Raw genomic sequence first — 19,860 nt, 5'->3', positions numbered from 1 at the left:
AACAATACTTATTCATCCAGCAGTAAACGCTGTGTGAAACAACCATACACAAATTGAGGAAACTCCGCATTTATTTTTTCGGGGTGTGGAGGTTGACGTCGGAGCCTATAGGCTTCTTTGTTATAGTACATATAAATAAAAACATTTCTGTCAGAATCAGCTTATTCTAAATGATTTCAGGTAACTATAGCAACATTAATGGAAGAAAAAAGTCCTCTAATTTCAATACTTAAACCAATTTTGAGTCAACTTTTAAATGTTCATCTCCAAGGTAACAACACAGATTCAGCTTTTGCGGCTCAGCTAAAAGTTTCTTTTTTTAAAGTTCTACAAGAAAGGTATTAACGAATTTCTTAAAAAATGTCCATTATTTAAATATATTTACTCTGGCATAAAACCGTGACATCTTAGTGTATATTATATATTTCTATTTTGTTTTTAGGTATGAATCTGAAAAAGTTAAAGAAATGTTAGATCTTTCTTCTGCATTAGATCCAAGGTTCAAAAGTCTACCATTTATGACCGACGGTGAAAGGTCAGTTGTAAAAAAGAAAATCCAAAGTTTGGTTCAAGATCAAGTAGGAAATTCTACTGACACCATTGAGAATTCTAAAATGGGTTTGCAATCGAAGAAAAGATTGTCAGGTAGTTTTTATTATTTAATTTAAATAAAAATAAGAAGTAGTAATTAGTTTTGTAATCGTACCACACCGCCGTACGTTTTTCACCGGAAATGCTCGCCTTGAGGACCGATAGAACAAAAATTAGTGTTTATTAAATACTAAATATTGGTTTTTTAGAATATGTATTATTGTTTTATGTTGTAACTTTATAAATCGTTTATGTACTCCATTAATCGTTAAAAGAAAGTTTGATGAAAACATTCATGTAGATGTACTTTTATATAAAACACTTCTGGAAAATTCTATTAAAGAGGATGATTTGGCTTACATCAGTTTAAAGAAAAATGGAAAAAAGAAGTATAAATATTGACAATGTCTTTCTAGCATTCGCGCTGTCCACGCTTGTTCGGTGGACAGTATTACATGCAAATCAGTTAAAGACATCGCTTTGTTTGAAATTTTGTTTAGTGAAATTGGTTGGATAGTGGGTTCTGGGACCCACCTCCAAAGGATTTGCCTTATTGGTCTTTCGTCAATTTCTATAGTTTATTAAATTTAATGTTAAAAATTAGTAGTTTTCTAATTTCCTTTTCTTTTTTTATTAAAAACAGGAATGGAATATCTTCTGGGTGAACTGTGCACAATAAAAAGTGAAATGCCGACAAGACAGCGCGCAGATTTAGAACACGTTCAATACGAATGGGAAAGTCAAGCGGATTTAGAGAAATCTCCAATAGAATGGTGGCGAGAAATGAATGGGAAATGTTACCATATTTCCACGCTGGCCAACGTTTATCTATGTGTTCCTGTATGCGTTAGAGCACATCTGGAAAATACGTTTGCACCAAATACGTTATTACAAAGTTTACCAGTACATTTAGCTTTGAAGCTTAAGTTCCTGCATATCAATTATCTGCCGAGCGAGTGATCAGAATCTTTATCATGAAAATCATTGGCTGCTTCTGTTTTTAGTTTTTATTTTATTTTTATTTTTAGAATATGTTTGATGTTGGTCATCAAATGTGAACAAATGAATGTCAGTAATGATTTAATGTCCAACAAATTTGAAAGGCATGCCCAAGTAAGGTTATAGTTACAGGTAAAAAGAATGGATAATTTTTTAAATAATGATTCCTAAGCTGCGTGAATTGGGAAAAATCTCTTCAATAGTAATATTGATTTTTCTAGATTAAAATTTAATCTAATATTTAGCTTTATCAACTTTTGAAACCATTAAAACAATCATTATGAATGAAAAGAAAAATGTATATATTCAGTCCTTATTATTTTACTATCATAAAAATTTTCCAGAGTAATTGTTTTACCATTAGTTAAAAGTGAGTTAAAAAAAAAAAATTCATTGAGAAGCAATCCTGTAAACTTTTTTTTCATACTTACATATTTTTTCCCTCATGTTCATTAACAATGAAACTAAATTTTGATCTTTTATTATTATTTTATTTTAATTACCAGTTCAAGTATTTTTTTTATATTTTTTGTTTCCGTTCCTGTTTAGATGCCTTTCATTAGGTGCTTCTAAAAATGTTGGACATATTTATTAATATGTTATAAAATCTTAAGGGATGGGAAGATGCAAAAAAAAACAAGGTATAAAAAATAATCAGAAAATAGTCATCCCTGCCCTTTTTAAAGTTGCTGAAATTTCTTAGAAGGATAGTGTAATACATTAATTGTGGTCTCCAATGCAGTTAAAGTGACAGCCGCTCGAATTGGCTCTTGGTCATGCACGTGCGTTGGCTTATTCGATATCTCTTTTGCTAGGCCTTTTCGTTTGGCAGCTCGTTCGTAATAAAAAGGATCCAATAATGAGAAAGATGAAATAAATTTACATAAAGCATGATTACGATATATTATATTTAAATAGGATCACCAGATGTGAAGAAAAATGATGTAAATGTGAAAGAATCTATATTTAAAAGATACCATTGTAAAGTTGAGCCGAAAGACTTTGAAAACAACTTGCTACTTTCTGAATTATTTTTATTTAACTTTTACCTTAAGTACAACATCATTTTCATAATTAAAATAATGCATTTTTTTAGTCTTTGATTTGATCAGGTAGTTTTTGGTTTATTCCTCCTAAAACAATTCTTTGTCAAATACAAAAAATGTTGAAAAAACAGAAAAATAGGCCTTCGTATCGTCTTTTACTTTTGGAAAAATTTACAATTAATTGGAGATTTGCTGGAGTAATGGAAGAGTAAATAATTTTAATGTTGAATTTAAAGTTGTATTAACTCTTGATTTTTTAAGTTTTTAAAAAATTATTTTTTACGTTACCTTAATGTATAAAAATAATTTTTATCGCAAAAAAACAACAAAGGTTAACGTTATTATTAGGCGATAAAAAAAAGGTAGTCATAATTGTTTTTTGAAGTAACCAGGTTATGTTTTATGCAGTTACTTCTGTTTCCTTGTATGTATTATAATGTACTCTTCCTCCAACCAATTTATCCCAATAATGACGTGCTCTGCTGCAAAATGAATAGAAAGGGTTTATTCTTTTAATTTGAATTAATAATTTGTAGTGAGAAAAAAATGTATGTACATTTTTTGTGAGATTTTTGTTTAAAGTCGAAGTTTCTGTACATAAAAAAATAAATAATTAAGTTACAACTGTGTCCCATTGGCTTTCCGTAATTTTGCTATTGCTGGAATTGTAGTGTGTGAGATCAAACACTGGACTTGAAGAAATAATTATTTTGATGTATTCTCTGCCTTCTTACTTCATAAAAGGTTTATTGGTAATTTTAAAGTCCAACCTGAACTTAAAGATTAAACAAGAACCCCTAACATTTTCCCTATAAAGGCAACTGCGGAGGACGGTAGCCGTAAACTTTAAAGTCGTAGAAAATGAATGTTGACACAAATAGAATTTCACATCAAAATCAAAAAGGATTATTAGGAAATACGTTTTTTAAAAAATTGTTTTCTCTTGACTGGTTATTAAATCGTTAGAATTAAGTTATGGCGAGTTTTTTAGAGGCAACAAAAAGTGAAAGTCTATAATTTTATTTTTTGTGTCTGAACTTTTGGGTTAGTGCCCTTTGTCAATAGCATATGATGGTTTACTGACTTCTTTGAAAGAGTGTTTACTCTTAATTCGAATCGCCAGTATTGGCAATAGGAAGTTTGCTTTCTAATCCGATAGCGCCTTTTATTTCTCATTCGCATCTTAAATTGACGAAAAGTTGGCAATAAAGATCCGTGTGGTGTTTTTGTTTTTGCCCTAATAAATGACTTCATGTTGTTAATTCACGTAAGCTAATTTCCTAATGAAAAGTGTTAAGGCTGTAAATATCTATGTATATTTAGAATGAACTTGTCCATAAAATTAATAGTTATCGAAAGCGAACAAGTCGATATTTTCTATAAGTCGATATAACAAAGCTGTTACCTTCAAACAAATTGCTATTGGAGGATATTCCAAGGCCGCTGGTAACACTAGCGTAGTGCAGTTGTCGCTCACAATAAACCGTCATATCTAAATAATAAAAAAAGTGATTATAAGGTTAAAAAAAATGGCTTTTAAACCATTTGTAAAATTTAACAATGGTAACCGTTGCCCACTTCTTGGTTTAGGAACTTGGAATGTAAGTTATTAACTTTTTCAATCTTTTACCTAGCACAGTAGCAGAAGTATGTCTAATTTGTTTGCAAAATAATAAAATCTAATTTTAAGAGATAATATTGTGTCAAACAATGGAACTTGTAACAGTAGTACGGCTTGTACACTATATGTGTAAAAATTTACAATAGGATAATTGAATGACGGTGAATGTAATCAAGAATAAAGTATCGCCTTGGAAAGTTTAAGAAGTCTGGTTATTTATTTCTGAAATAATTTTGTAAATTGGTTACTCGTATACGGATTGAAAAATAAAAACATTTAAACAAAATTTCGTTTGAAATTTTTTTTTATTGGTGTTTTCAAGTGTTTGACATGTTATAATATTTTATACAGTCATTAGTTTTTCAAATCAGTTTGAAATGGTCTTCAGTTTTTTAATTAAGTATTTAATTTTGAATTATGATGATTACTACTTACCCCGGTATCTCTCATGAGATGAGGGGTGGGCGGGGAACAATGGGCATCAGGATTGCCTGCGTTCCTTCCCCTTGTTTGGTGGAACCGCCCGTCTTAAACAATCTAATCTAAATGATGATTACTATAGTTTTATTTTTCCGTCCAAGGCTTCTGTGTTTTTACTTTCCATCTATTGGCTTTGATTTCTTATTTAAGTAAAAAAGCTCGAATCATTTTTATTTGCTTTGCAACTTACCACCTGACCATTCAAATCTATATATCAACTATATTATTAACGCTTCTTTGCAGTGTATTGTCATGGTACGATTCAGTATAATTTTTTTTTTTTTTATAATATCGAGTTGTATGGCGTGTCTGGCCCATATCTTCGGAAAAAAAATCTATGCCTTTATACTTTGTTCAGGAGCCTCTCTCTAGGATCCTGGGTCCAGTTAAATGTAGGTGGTGTTGGATTTCTCTGATTAGTGGGTGCCACAGTAGACCTCGGTCGATCGGCGTAAGACTTTCTGGCCAGGCCTCCAACTGTGTAGAAATTAACCCAAATCTGCTTTTATACGTAAAGTTGTTTTGTTCTGTAACGACATTGTACAAACTCAATAGGTATTTTCTAAAGCCTTAGCGGTAATATCTATATAGCTATTTTAAAACATTTACCTCTAATTGCAGTACATTTGTTGCATTTTAAGAGTAAATTTGGTCGCAAATTACTCCACACCTAGAATCACATTTAACTCTAGCTACTTTCTTAGTTTAGACATGTGTAATATTATAGGTTTTGTGAAATGTATTTTGAGTTATTTATTGGAATTCTTTAAGAATCCTTAGTTCAGTATTATTGTGATTAAAAGCGGTTAAATATTCTTTGCGAAGTTTCTTGAATTCAAAAATTCTGCTATAAAAAAAATCTTATTGGCGACTTGAGATTGAATATTGAGATTCTTTTAAGCAAAAGACAGTTCAGTGTAAGACCAAATTGATGTTATGTTTCTTTCTGTCTTTGAAACTTATGCAAATTTGGTGAATTTCACATTTTTGTTAGAGAATGGTATTTGTCACTTTTTTTCTTGGTATCAATTTTCTAAGAAGCACACCTTTTTTGTCTGTAAAGTGGTTATGATAACCATTTTTAATCTGCATTATTTTTTAGGGGGAGGGAGATCATTAGCACCTTATTATTGTTGCTTTGACTTGTTAACCTTGGTTTTGATCAAATAAACAATAGGATGAAATAAAGAAAGTATTGATAATATATTTATGAAAGGAGAAGGGGCAATAAAAGTTATAGATTATTGCGCGTGCATGTCGTTTTTACCAAATGTTAAAAAAAGAAAAAAAAATTGATGTTTTTGTTTTGTATTTTTAGTCACAACCTGGCGAGGTTGGGCAAGCTGTTAAAGATGCCATTGACATTGGATATCGTCATTTTGATTGTGCTCATATCTACTTAAATGAAAAGGAAATTGGTGAAGCTCTTAATGAAAAAATAAAAGAAGGTGCAGTAAAGAGAGATGGCCTATTTATTACTAGCAAGGTACTACTTTCTATTTTTTACAGGGAATTTCATTTAGAACTTCATTCCATTCTCATCGAAGACCTTCTCAGCCATTTCCTCTTATATGTCCTGTCCCCTTGTGTGTGTTACACTCCCTGCCTACTCATTTCATAATGTCTCTTTTGAAAGAAGAATTGGTTCTAAACAATGTGAGGGCTTACACGAGAAAGGCTCGTAAGCAGTGTTCCCTCTAAGCTGTGCGCGTGTGCGCGCGCACATAAATTTTAAACATAGCGCACCTGAAAAATATTTGCGCGCACAAAAATTTTTTGATTAAAACGAAACAAAGAAACCGGTTGCAGGAACATATGGATATGCTGATGAGAGTCCAAGAACAGACAAGACAGAAGACACACCAATCCTACAATGTAAAAATATTACTTTGTAAACTAGCCCTGAAGATGACCTAGTCCCTAGGTCGGCAGAATAAATGTATCACGACTGAAATTGCAATTATTTTTTCATCCTATTTAAATTTTGTTATTTTCCATTTGAATGGAAAAGGGAAACCACAGTAATCAGCTAAATTCTGTCTTCACGATCTAATGATTTGACTTGATTTTAGGGTAGTTTTTTCATTGTGTTCCGTTGTATTGTATGTAGTACAAGTGGTATGCTTAGGATCGAGTCATTGCGTTTAAGTAGGAACAAAATTTGGTTGAATATTCACACTGTTATTGTATTGTCTTTTTTTTATTATAGGCGCTTTTTTAAATTGCCGCACAAAATTTGTTTATTTTGGAAAAAACTGCACACACCTAAAAAAGTGTGCACACAGGTCACAAAAAATTAGAGGGAACACTGCTCGTAAGGCAACCAATTAGGCTTTGATAGGGCCCTTATTGATTTCCTAGATTGGTCACGAGGCCAAAGATCAAGAATTGAACATTGTTAACGATTGAGAAAAATTTTACAAAAAAATGACAAAGAATATCTTTTGTTTTCAGTTGTGGAACACTTTTCACAAACAGAAACAAGTTGTGCCAGCACTTAAGACGACTCTTGCCAATCTTGGACTTGATTATGTTGATCTTTATTTAATCCACTGGCCTATGGGATTTAAGGTAGCCTATTTAATTTAAAAACTTGTTTAATTTTTTGTTTAAATAATCGATACTAAGATTTTTTAAACAAATTAGCAGTGTGCTTTATGGCACATTAAATACTAAAAGTATGTATTTTTCAAATGCTCAGAGAAATGACTATTTAATAAATTTATTATGCATTTTCCTATTATAATTAATGGTACGATTTTAAATAAAAGTTCTCATTTACAAAAACAGCAAATAAAGCAGTTTTCTTATCTGTGATGAAGTTATTATTATTTTTGTTTAAATGTTCCTTCATTGTAGCTTATAACATGAAACTGAACAATTTTGATAAGGTATCACTTTGGTTTTCTTATTATCTAACATTTAAATTACTGTTTAAAGGACTGATTTGAAGTTTTAAATAAATAATTTTAATAGAAATCGCAAGCAAAATTAACAAAATATATTTAAATAAAAATTACAGGAAGATGGAGAGTTATTTCCAAGAGATGAGAATGGTAAAGTATTATATTCGGACTCACACTTCACCGAAACTTGGAAAGGAATGGAAGAATGTGTTAAAGAAGGTTTAACTAAATCTATTGGGCTGTCAAATTTTAATAGCCATCAGATCCAAGAAATTTTGGATATTGCGACTATAAAACCCGTTAACATTCAGGTATGCAAATGTTTACATCAAATAATAATTGTATTACAACTATATATTGCCGTTCTGTCAGGGATGGTTATTTAATAACCTGTGTACAGCACATTATTTTATGGATAATTCTAGTGTTAGTGTCAGTGTTTTTGTGTTTATACAAAAGCTGATGCTCCAAGATAGCTGAATAAGGGTTAGTGCCACTTTTTATTCAGGAAGTATTTTATTTGCGAAAGTTTATGCGGACTTAACGGATCCTGTGACTACCCCAGCCTAACTGTTAAAAATCCCTGTCATCCGTGCAAATTGAATTTACTTAGGATTTAGGGCGATGTGTCAACTTGATCTGTCTAATAGTTCTCTTTATACATTTTTAAAGTACTAGTGTTAAATGTATTCCGTAAAAATTGATGAACTGGAATATTGTGCTGTCTTAAAAATTGTGGACTTTTTTTGCCTTGGAAATTATTCCAAGATGGTGAAGGCATTTCATAAAAATACGCACTGATGAATTTAAACGTCTTCTCTCAATAATGCTCGACGTGAAAGGCGTTCTTAAGCTGCAACCCCCTTGGAAAATCTTGATCCTGATTATGTGAAAAACATCAAGAAGATGCACCGATGTGATTAAAGAAGTTGAGGTAGCCCGACGGTACATTTTTCACTAAATGTTGAGGATTAGAAAGCTTTTTCTCAATGTATTTCTACTGGGCATTTAAAAAATGGTATTTATGAGTTCGTTATTTAGAAGTGTGGTTTAGTGGAAAGTTTACTGTATAACAGTCGGAGAATCTCCAAAACTTAGTCCATCAAAATAAAATAACCACGATATGCTGTACAATCAGTTGTTATAGGTCGCTTTAGATTTGGTTTTTAGACGCGTATCTTTATTTTGAAAATTCTAAGGATTTTTAACGTTCTTATTTTTTAGTATTGAGCAAATAGCTTTTTGAAATGTTATCGAGAACGTTAGCAGGTATCGTTAAGAACAAAAAATAATACGAAATGGGAGAGCTACCTTCATGATCTTTATAAAATTTATGAAGCCAGTTAGGTATTTTAAAATTAATTTTTTTTTTTTAACTTTTTAAATGAAAGTCAAAGTAGTAAATAATTACAACATACTTGGTTTGTATTAAATTATAGGCAGCATTTTAATAGAAAATTAAAACGGACAATGCTGGTTTTTGTCGTAAGAGAATATTAATTAAATAATTAATTAATTGGGTAATAATGAAAGAATCCCCTTAAGAATTGGAGGTTAGCTTAGTGATTGTTACTCTGTATTCACCTGATCGATTCTGGGAATATCCGAAGGTGCACTATCTATAGACTGACAATAGATGTATCCTTCATTATTTACATACTATAGTGAGAATGCTTAAATTTGTCCGTACCTTTGCTACTGAACAATACTATGATATGATTTTTTTTTTGCATTAACAGCATTTTTCTATTTTCGCAGGTTGAATGCCATCCCTACTTGAATCAAACAAAATTGTACAAGTTTTGCCAAGACAATGGAATAACACTTACCTCCTATTCACCATTGGGTTCTCCTGGAAGACCTATGGCGAAGCCAGGAGATCTAGAGTTACTAAAAGAACCAAAATTAAAAGAATTAGGTGATAAGTACAATAAAACTCCCGCACAAATACTTATTAGATACCAGGTAGAGTACTCTTTTTAATTGACGTAACATTTATTGGAAGTAGTTTTAAGATAATTTCAGAAAAAAAAAAAAAAAAAACTTGAATGAACACTCGGATTTTTCTAACGTTACTTCATTTCTCAAGATTCCAACTTATACATCTTCTTCAAAGTCAGAATTAACAAAAATTTTGTTTTTCATAACATTTTTTAAAATTCCAAATTATTTAAACTTCTAATTCTTACTAACCTTAAACAGTGACACATTTTAGGGAAGCCACCCAACCCTCCTTCTCCAGAATGCCCTTAATCAAATTTTTCGGGAAAAATGTTTAGATTAAAAGTTTTATATATCTACCATACAGGATACAAAAATTAAAGAAAATCGTGCTAGTGATTTTTTTTCTCTAATCTTGAATTCAGCAGCGTTCAGAATTATTGCATTAATTCTGTTTTCCTCAGGATTACACTTACGTATTTTCCAATAATACGAAAGACGTTTAAGTAGGTTAACAAATTTTATGAAGAAGTCCTGTCGTCAGGACTTGTATAAATTGTTTTAAGAGAATGTTTTTGAATAGTAAACTGTTTCCGCTAGTATTTATCTTAAGTTAGGTAAGCTAGTCTCTTGTTTATTTCTCCATTAATGATATATTTTTATACTGTCTATTAATTGTTTTATACATCCAAATAAACAAAAAATCGAAAAAAAAAAATTAAAAAATAGAACCTCTAAATGTGCTCCTGTTATAAATTTCTTATTTGGCAGTTTGACTTATAATTAACTTTGCCTATGTAACTATTTATAGATAGAAAGAGATATAATAGTGATTCCAAAATCAGTTAATAAAGAAAGACTTCAAAGTAATTTCGATTCTCTTTCGTTTACATTGTCCAAAGATGATTTGAAGATTTTGGATAGTCTGGATAGACCAGATGGAAGAATGTTGAAACTTGAAAAGTGAGTAAAAATTAGATTATTTCTACAACTGCTCTTTTCTGTTGCAATAAATATCTCTTTTGCAAAATGGCACCCTCTGATCCAGGTTTTGTCTGGGTATATTCTTCGAAATCTACCACCTTTTGCTTGTGTTTCATGTGGATTGCTTGCCAATCTTTCTAGTGATATTCTGGAAATATGCTTAACTTATCTTAGCGAATGCTTTTATATTATTTTTGTGACCGAAACTTTTCATGGTATGTCCTTTCTATAGTTGGCTGATTTTATTATGCTTAGTGGTGAGAATCCTCTTTGGTTTAAGTTTCTTTACACTAATACATTACAAAGAACAAATTAATTTTTTTATAAGAACAATTAATATTTGTTGTTCGTGAACGAGTTTTTTGATTTCTTTAAAAACAAAGAAAAAAAAAACAGTGGGGATACGTTTGAGGACTGTTAAAATAGCGGGTTGTCTAGTCGTTGGTAATAATACTTATTCACCACCTCATCTACCTTGTGGCGAAGAGGATGGTAGTAGTAATACAGCCCTTTTCATAGATATATTGTTATATTGGCAGCATAACTAAAGTGAAAGAAGTATTAATGATTTGACTCTACTTTATCAATACTTCCGAAGGGATACTAATGTCAATCCAGAAAATCCGATTGGGGTAGTAGGATATGTAGAGTGTATTCCGATTTCATATTTTTACAGGGACACTTATGCATTTAGTTATTATTATTAGATGAATTCATTTTCCACTATATTTCATACCTTTCAAACCTTCTTCTCTTTTTTAATAATTTTGTAAGGTAGCAAACCACAATGAATACTTCTGCTTGCTAAAATTTAACTGTTAACAATTAATTAATTTCATTGGAACATACTTACTTAGCTTTTGCTGGGATATAATTGATTCAGTTTAATATTGAACTCAATTATTTTTGATAACAATGTTTCTCTGGTTTCTACCCAAGAGGGAAGCATTGGGACTCCAAATAGTTCTCCAACAGCTTTTATTTTTCGTTTGCGTAAACAAATTTAAACTAGTCCCAAAGTTTAGATAACAATCCCCGCATTATACGTTATTTAGAACTAGCTAAAGATGCTCCAATATACCTAGTCTGGATGGTTTTTAATTTTATAGATCATTTCACTCATACAATGATTTTTTTTCGCATCGTCAACTGGTCATTAGCGCAATGATTCCTAATATTGTTTTCATTATTATTTTTTTTTTTTTAGCATTGCCGATCACGAAGATTATCCCTTTAACAGAGATTACTAAAAATCCTCCATCAAGAGAAACATGAAGCTTTCAACAAGATTTCTTTTCAATTTTGTTTATTTCATTAATTTCATTAACAAATTTAGTATTAAAATTTGTTTCTCTTAATTGTGATACATTTAATAAATTAAATTTTATTGACTTATAATATTTGATGAAAAAAGAGCTTTAGAACAACCCATTTATTGAGGTTATATTATATTATTGCATTTACATATTTAGTTATCTTTATTATGTTTCATTGTAAAACAGGTAAAATTATAATACATTTAATTACTGATTTTTCTTTCTTTTTTTTTTTAAACATTGATTGATGTTTCTAAGTTAGTAGAAAGGAAGTAGTTACTAAAATGGAGTACATTTGTATACATATGTTATTGAATCTGAGTTTATTATATTTTATTTTATACCCAAGTTAAGAGGGAGATCGGCTGATTGTAAGTAAAGTAGGACGGCAAATAATTTAAAAATAGCCAACATTGTACCAAGTGTTATTAACACTAAACCTTATGATATGGCACTATTTCAAATTATATCGATTTTTTTTTCGTTCAGTCTTTGTTTCCCGGGATAATATCTCATTTTCAGATCGGGAATTCGTTGGTAACAATAGATGTGTTATTGAAAATGAAATCATTATTTTCGATAAAAAAAAAAAGCGATGTGAACCCTGTTAATAGTATAATAGAATAATTGCCAGCATTAAAAAGAATATTAAATGTATTAGTCGATAATATAAGTGTAGTTGGTTTTTTCTGTTCACCTAGATGTAAATGTGAAAATTTATGAGGATCTGAGCTTTAATTCATTGAGTCAGTTTGTAAGTATTTGTTTAAAATTATTTTATAATTTACATGTGTGACTGTTTGATGTGTTTGTAGTCTATTTACAAGTTTTGTCTAGTCGTGGAGTCATAACCTTGCAAATATGTGCAGTTTATAATGCTAAAGTAGGAACAATTATCTGTTTTGTTTTTGTTTTTTTATTTTGATTAAAAAAAGATTAACTTCTTCCTTTAGATTAAAATAAACTCAATTTATTATTATTATCTAAAAACGTCTGTTTTGGAAAGAAGCCTTTAGCCCGATTTATTTTTTTCAATCACATTGACAACATTGTTTTTCTTTTTTTAATTTTATTTAAATCTAAGAGCTTATGCGCATTTCTAAAAACTCTTGTTGTTTATTTTACATTTTAACAGTATTACTTATATTATATTTTTGTTCAGAAAAAAATATATTACTTCTTAAAAACAATTGCAATTCTCAGGGATCTTTTGACAAGAATGGCTGCTGTACAACCAAAAATTACTTTCAATAATGGAAGACTATGCCCCCTTCTAGGTTTTGGGACTTATAAAGTAAATAATTCAACATTTAAAACGAACTAATTTTTATAGTTTAAGTAGTTTGAAATGTATTTTAAATTGTTTTTTTCTAGTGTGAACCAAGTGAAGTAACTGAAATTGTGAAAGAGGCTATTAATGCTGGTTATAGACATTTTGATTGTGCTCATGTTTATGGCAATGAAAAGGAAATAGGGATAGGATTAAACAAAAAACTTAAAGATGGAACTGTTCAACGTGAAGATTTATTCATCACGAGCAAGGTAATTGTTTCTACATACTACATAATAGCAAGTAATTCGGAGTAAAATACAGTATCCTTCTGATATAATACTTTTTTATGTTATGAACTAAATTAAACAAGTGGGGTTCATTACAAGTTCAAAGACATGTGTTGGGTCGAAGCGGTTGTACTGCTCTTGCGAAGTGAAAGCATTTATTAAAAACAACGTATTTTGTCTTAACTGATCTTAAAACATTTGTGAATTTGAAAATTCAGACTCTTAAATTTGTCATTTTTCACCAGTCGTAATTTAAATTAGAACTTTTGAATATTTGTTTAATCACTATATAAATTAAATTCTATACTTTTCAGTTATGGAATACTTGTCACAAGAAAGAAATGGTTGTTCCTGCCATTAAAGAATCACTGTCAAATTTAGGGCTGGAATATCTAGACCTCTATCTAATACACTGGCCAATGGGATTTAAGGTACTTTTTCTTTAAAATAAATATATTTTGAATATGTAAACATAATTAGCGGCTAGACTAAATTGTAGTAGAAGATACTAGCAATTCAAGCTGCATTAAAGTAACTTTATGTATGAATACAAATGTCGCAGCAGCATGCTTTCTTAAGTATTAACTATAACTTTTCCTGCCTCAGAAAAATACTTGAGTTGGAAATCTGCTTTTAAGTATTATTATTGCTGTTTCAAAGGATATATTTTCAAATCATATTGCTTAAATGAAATGAAGTCACCAATTTCGAAATAGAATCAAAGTAGAGTGAATGTATCCTAATTAGTATCAGCTTAGCTAGTTTTAAACGTGGTCTAAAGTTACTATTTATTTATATTATTTATTCACTATTAACTAATTTTAACTAATGGAACTATTTATTTATAATTTATTTATTCATATTTATATATTTTTATAAGGAAGGAAATGAAACGTATCCAAAAGATGATAATGGTAAGGTGATATATTCAAATACACATTTCTCAGAAACCTGGCAAGGCATGGAAGATTGTGTACGTCTAGGATTAACCAAGTCTATCGGTTTGTCAAACTTTAATAGTAAACAAGTGCAAGAAATATTAGATAAAGCTACTGTCGTTCCCGTTAATAATCAGGTAATTTAAAAGGCTAAAAGACAATCTTTAATGTTATCAGAGTAATTTTTACACATTAGTTCACAATATGTATACATATTTTTATAGGTTGAGTGCCATCCATATCTTAATCAATCCAAGTTAATAGCATTTTGTCGTGAAAAAGGGATTTCTGTCACGGCTTATTCACCTTTAGGATCTCCTGCGAGGCCGCTGCCAACAGATATAGCAAAACGGGTAATTGATGATGAGATAGTGAAAGAATTGGCTGAAAAATATAATAAAACTGCTGCCCAGATCCTAATAAGATATCAGGTAATTCAAAAATGTTGTCTGAAATAGATGGTTGTAATGTAATTGTAGAAAATTTGTGATGAAGCTTATGAATTCTGAATACCGCACTAATAATTTAAGTGCTTTAACTGGGTGTTTAAATTCATCTTATTATGTATTTTTCATTTCTTCAGTCGTGATTTGCCTGTTCTCTTTATAACTGATACTTTCATACGGGAGCTAAATATGAGGCAGTAATTAGATTAATGGGGAAAATAAATAGAACCCTTAAGCTACGGTACAACAGAGTATAGTGATTTTCTCGGAGCATACTAAATACGTCTATCTCATAAGTCTTGCGCTTTGGTTTTATGTAGACTATAAAATTTTAGATAAAATGAAAGCTATTGAAGTCTGTTTCCATTTAATTATAGATTCGTCAAAGTTATTTACTTATTAAATACTGATTCTATAAGCATAATGTCCAGCAAAGTAGGTGTTGGTTAAACATTTAACTAACACAGATCTTTGTAAATTTATTTATCTACCATTGCCCCACGAAGTGCAGGTAAGGCTAATCTCCTTTGTAATTATTTCGTTAACTTTGTAGTGATGATACGGTAGGGCCTTAAATGAGGCTCTTTTTCTGCCGCACTCTTAATGTTATTTTTAATATTTTCATTTATTCTTTCATTACGAAGCGCAAGGATTTTTCTCGTTTAGTTGTAGGCAATTCCACAATTTTAGCGCGGAAAACAAAACCTAATAGAATCAGGTTCACAACAAAATTCCATTAAACAGAAATCCTTTTATTTTTGATTCACTATGAAAAAATATAAAGTCACTATAAGAATATTAGGTGAAAAAATACTTTTTAATTATACATTCTTTGTGTTTACTTTTTTGGTAAACAATTCTTGAGAAAATTATAAGTAAACATAATACAAAATTCAGAAATATTTTTCTGTTCTACATGCTTCTTCTAGTAGTCTAAAGTGAAAAGTTTGCAGTCTGTTAATGTTACAATAAGAAACAAGAACCTAACAATGTTTTAAGAGATATTTCGTTGTTATTGCAGTTAAAACATTTTGCAAATAATAGAAAGAACCCTGTCAGTTGCAACATATTCTACAACTTAAGGGAATGTATTTGTTCTTTGGTAATTTAAAATACCACGTATTGAAACAGAATTTTAATGAGTAGAAAACCTCTGGAGTGAAAAAAAGAATTCTGTCTTACTAAAAAGACGCCCTCAGTATTTTTTGAACATATGTTGAATGTTCTGGTGATTAATAATAATAATAAATTTATAATCTTTTATTAAAACATAATTTGCAAATACATTTGTAAAAAATAATACATATAGGAACAGCGGCCTTCTACTGAGGCAAATAATCTGTGGTATCATCGAACTAGATCAGACTGCCTGGAAGCATGTGAAACCTGTTGAGAATCTTAAAATGAAACTGACCTTCTAAAAGGGTTCTATAGAAACAAACCATCATTAACTGTTAACTGGTTAATGATGGTTAATTAAAAAAGCTTAGTTTATTTATTTATTTATTTATTGTATTTGTGGTCTTGTTTGCACATTAACCAATTACTTTATATGAGGGCTGGAAAAAACCAACATATTGGTATGAACAATTACAGTTGGCTCCCAGCGCCTCAATTTACCAATATGTTGGTGGAAAAAAACCAGCCCTATCTTTTCCAATATTCAATTTGAGGAATAGCGCAGCCTCTTTCCCTTCTTTCTTCGTCATGCCAGCCACTCTTCTACTACATTCTGCGTCGTGGCTTCCATGAGATAAGGATATCTTGAGCGCTGCGTACTGACATTCCTTCCTAGAACAACACAATGGTCTCTGAATGTGACTTCGTTATTTGATGTGAGCTTAGAGTGGTGTAATTAGTAGTGTAGTTATGATAGTACTTGTGTGAGTAATTAAGAACTAAAATCGCAACTATGGAGTTTAGCTGCATCCTATATTTTTATTTTATTCTCTCTAATGAATTTGTAAATAATTCGTAGCGCATCAGGATTCATTATAGCTAAAACACTTTTAGCGCTACAGGGAAATCGTACATGTGTTGCCAATTCATTTAGGAACTTGTCTCTATTTCTATTATATCTACTGCATCTGAAGAGGAGGTGATCGATGTCCCCATCCTCCCCGCTATTGCAATCACATTTGGGACTATCTAATAACTTAATTTTATGCAGATGAGGATTTGTGAGATTATGGTTGAACCTCAGTCGCATTATTGTTGTGTAAAATTGCCTTCCCCCCTCCAGTACTTCTACAAACCATGGCTTGTTGGGAATCCTAGGCTGTAAATCAGCGTAATATTTACCCTTAATTTCTTTTTCCAGATCGTAGAGCTTTTGCCATGCGTCATAACAACGCTTTCTTAAAGCACCTTCGAAATCCGCTAAATTGAGCACTGGAGTGTGTTCCCCTAACAAGATCGCTCTTTTTGCTAGCACGTCGACTTTCTCGTTATCAACTATCCCAGCATGCCCTTTCAGCCAAACCAGATGCAACCTACCCATTGCATTAATCAAATGACTTATAATTTCTATAATTATGGGATCAAAAACATCGCCCGGACGTTTTATTTTTTGGAGTGCACTTTTAGAATCACTAAGAATGACTATTATGTCATTACTTTGTATTTGTTCCGCCAGGATTACCGCATTCCAAATCGCTACGATTTCTGCGGTAAATATTGAGGCATTATTAGGGAGCTTGTATAGGCGAAAACTTCCCGTTTGCGGGTCAAGTACAGCACAACCTACTCCCTGCTCCGATTTTGATCCGTCCGTAAATAGTAAATAAGGGTTGATTATGATTTCCCTCATGCGCGCTATAAAAGCTAGGTATGTTAAATCCCCCCATTCTTCTTTCACCTTATCATATAAATCTAAATGGACGTACGGAGATTCTTTACAAGATACTTCATAGTGAAGAGATCTTCGAGGAGACGCGTGCAACACCTCTAGGCCAGAGTACAATTTCTCCGTTACTCTAAACATTTCACACATTAATGGCGTTTTCTTTTTTAACCAAAACCTGTGTGAGCGAACCACTTCTGAGAGCTCTGAGACTCTCATCAAGGAAACTTCCTTAAACTTAATTAGCCTTTTGCTTAAGAACTTTCCCAACAATAATTCTCGACGTATGTGTAGAGGCATAATTTTAGCCTCCACAAGGAGAACATTTGTGGGAGTTGATCTCATAGCTCCCAGACAAATGCGTATTGCTTTGTACTGGACCTTGTCCAACCCAGATAGTGAAGTTTGGCAGGCATCTCCGTAAATACCGCAACCATAATCTATTTTAGATAAAATTAAATTTCGGTAAAGCAGAAGGGCTATTTTTGGGTCGGTACCATATGTGACATGTGCAACATATCTAAGCACCAAGCTTAGTTTGAAACTTCAATAATAACAATATTGTTTCTACAGATACAGAGAGATGTAATTGTGATCCCAAAAACAGCGAACAAAGAAAGAATTAAGGGTAATTTTGAGGCATTGAGTTTTAAATTATTGGAACAAGATATGGAACTGTTAAACCATTTGGAACATCCTCAAGGCCGGATGATTCCATTTTTTGAGTTAGTATTTTTGAAAATTCATAACCTATTAAATTAAGAGGAACGTTTAAGCAATGATTCTGGATTTGTTTTGTTTCAGGCTTAAAGATCACAAAGATTATCCATTTAACCATGTATTTTAAGATTTTCGTGAAACATTTACTACACTTACGTAGACAATTATGTCTTTCATTTATTATGGTTGTTACTTAATTAATCTTTAAAGATTATTAATATAACTTAAAATTAGTTAATTAAACAAAAATAAAAAAATGTATATGCAATTTCAAGACTTATGCAATTTACAATTGATTAACACATGTATTGATTTATCTAAAGACAACTTTAAATTTTAGTAATAAAAGTAACTGAAACTTATAACATTTTATTAACAAACATAGTACATACGTGATAATAGATTCAGAAAAGAAATGCTGTTTTAGGTTTTGAGACATAATCAGAATGCATCTTATACTTTCTAAACGTTATTTATGTAAAATGTGATAATTGAATAAAGATGTACTCTCAAAATTATCATTTTGTTAGTCTTGAGTTATACATATAGTATATACACGCAAACATACAAACAATATATATGTGTATATATCTGTAATAATATTCGTTCATATATTTTTGTGAGTTATAATATTTAGGGAGATGTGTAGTAAAAAGATTGACAAAAAACAAAAAAATTGACTAACATATAATTAGGTTAAATGTGAAAAAAAGTGAATGAGAGTGTAAAACAGTCCTATTTAAGTCTAGTGAGTCACCAAAACAGTTAGATGAGAGTGTGAGGTGGTGCTATATTATATAGGTCTAGAGAGTCACTAACTTGATTAAATATGAATGTAAGGTGGTCTTACAGAGGTCTAGTGGGTCACCACCAAATTTTGCCCAACTCTAACATTTTTGTAAAGATTTTTATTATAAAAAAAAGTGTCTACATAATTTTTTAAAAATAAACGAATTAATTAGTAATATTGTTTTTATTTTTCCTTTTAATCTCTTAAATAACATAAATTAATAGTAACTAAAAAATTAATATTGTGGTCGAATTTCAAAATAATAAATTACAAAGAATAAAGAAAAAAACAGGAAAACCTAAACAAAAGGTTAAAAATGGCCGCCAGAGTCTTAGAGAGTATGCGTGAGAATATAGCAAGGTTACAACAGGGTAGCACGAGCCATCTAGTGGCAGTTTAAAGAACTACGAGGTCGTTGTCATGGTGATAAAAAGGCGGCCATATTGAATTTGCTTGGTATAAAAGCAGACAAAACCCGGGGTGCGGGGGGCGGGGCGTTTATTTACTTGTCAACCGCCGAAGGGTACACATCTAGCTTTCACACAAATACCCCTGCCCAGGTCGGTGGGTGAGGCGTTTATTCTCCTTTTACAATACCTCTAGCTAGTATTTGAAATACCTTTCCTTTGCAATAACCCCTTATAACTTGGTTGAATTTTCATTACTCTTAGAAAGGAAAC

The 19,860-nt window shown here is 31.0% G+C and overlaps 2 protein-coding genes across 6 annotated transcripts in view; both read left to right on the top strand.

Annotated features, from left to right (window-relative positions):
• Dref (DNA replication-related element factor) overlaps positions 1-3,265 on the top strand; it is a 35,521-nt gene extending 32,256 nt beyond the window's left edge. For all 4 annotated transcript variants that reach the window (XM_074141698.1, XM_074141699.1, XM_074141697.1 and 1 more), the window contains 3 exons: positions 181-338; positions 443-645; positions 1,235-3,265. In XM_074141698.1, the coding sequence (XP_073997799.1) occupies positions 181-338; positions 443-645; positions 1,235-1,551 (678 nt within the window). In that variant the 3' untranslated portion in view covers positions 1,552-3,265. The remainder of the gene's footprint in view (positions 1-180; positions 339-442; positions 646-1,234) is intronic.
• Positions 3,266-4,032: 767 nt separating this feature from the next.
• LOC141461049 (aldo-keto reductase 1B-like) lies at positions 4,033-18,908 on the top strand. 2 transcript variants are annotated; one of them, XM_074141701.1, is made up of 13 exons: positions 4,033-4,237; positions 6,056-6,223; positions 7,192-7,308; positions 7,760-7,954; positions 9,402-9,608; positions 10,396-10,547; positions 13,088-13,178; positions 13,259-13,426; positions 13,759-13,875; positions 14,325-14,519; positions 14,607-14,813; positions 18,244-18,395; positions 18,475-18,908. In XM_074141701.1, the coding sequence occupies exons 1-13, from the start codon at positions 4,166-4,168 to the stop codon at positions 18,515-18,517; spliced, it is 1,884 nt and encodes a 627-aa protein (XP_073997802.1). In that variant the 5' UTR covers positions 4,033-4,165; the 3' UTR covers positions 18,518-18,908. The 2 variants fall into 2 exon arrangements, with proteins under 2 accessions (XP_073997802.1, XP_073997803.1); XM_074141702.1 differs by lacking the exons at positions 13,088-13,178; positions 13,259-13,426; positions 13,759-13,875; ... (2 more) ...; positions 18,244-18,395; positions 18,475-18,908 and adding an exon at positions 11,776-12,100 and having other exon boundaries at positions 4,048-4,237.
• Positions 18,909-19,860: the final 952 nt, after the last annotated feature.

This window comes from Rhodnius prolixus, unplaced genomic scaffold (genome assembly GCF_049639745.1).
Source record: "Rhodnius prolixus isolate KJV_2025 unplaced genomic scaffold, Rpr scaffold_6, whole genome shotgun sequence".
Lineage (NCBI taxonomy): Eukaryota > Metazoa > Arthropoda > Insecta > Hemiptera > Reduviidae > Rhodnius > Rhodnius prolixus.
The sequence above is the reverse complement of the archived record's forward strand: the minus strand, read 5'-3'. Positions and strand labels throughout refer to the sequence as shown.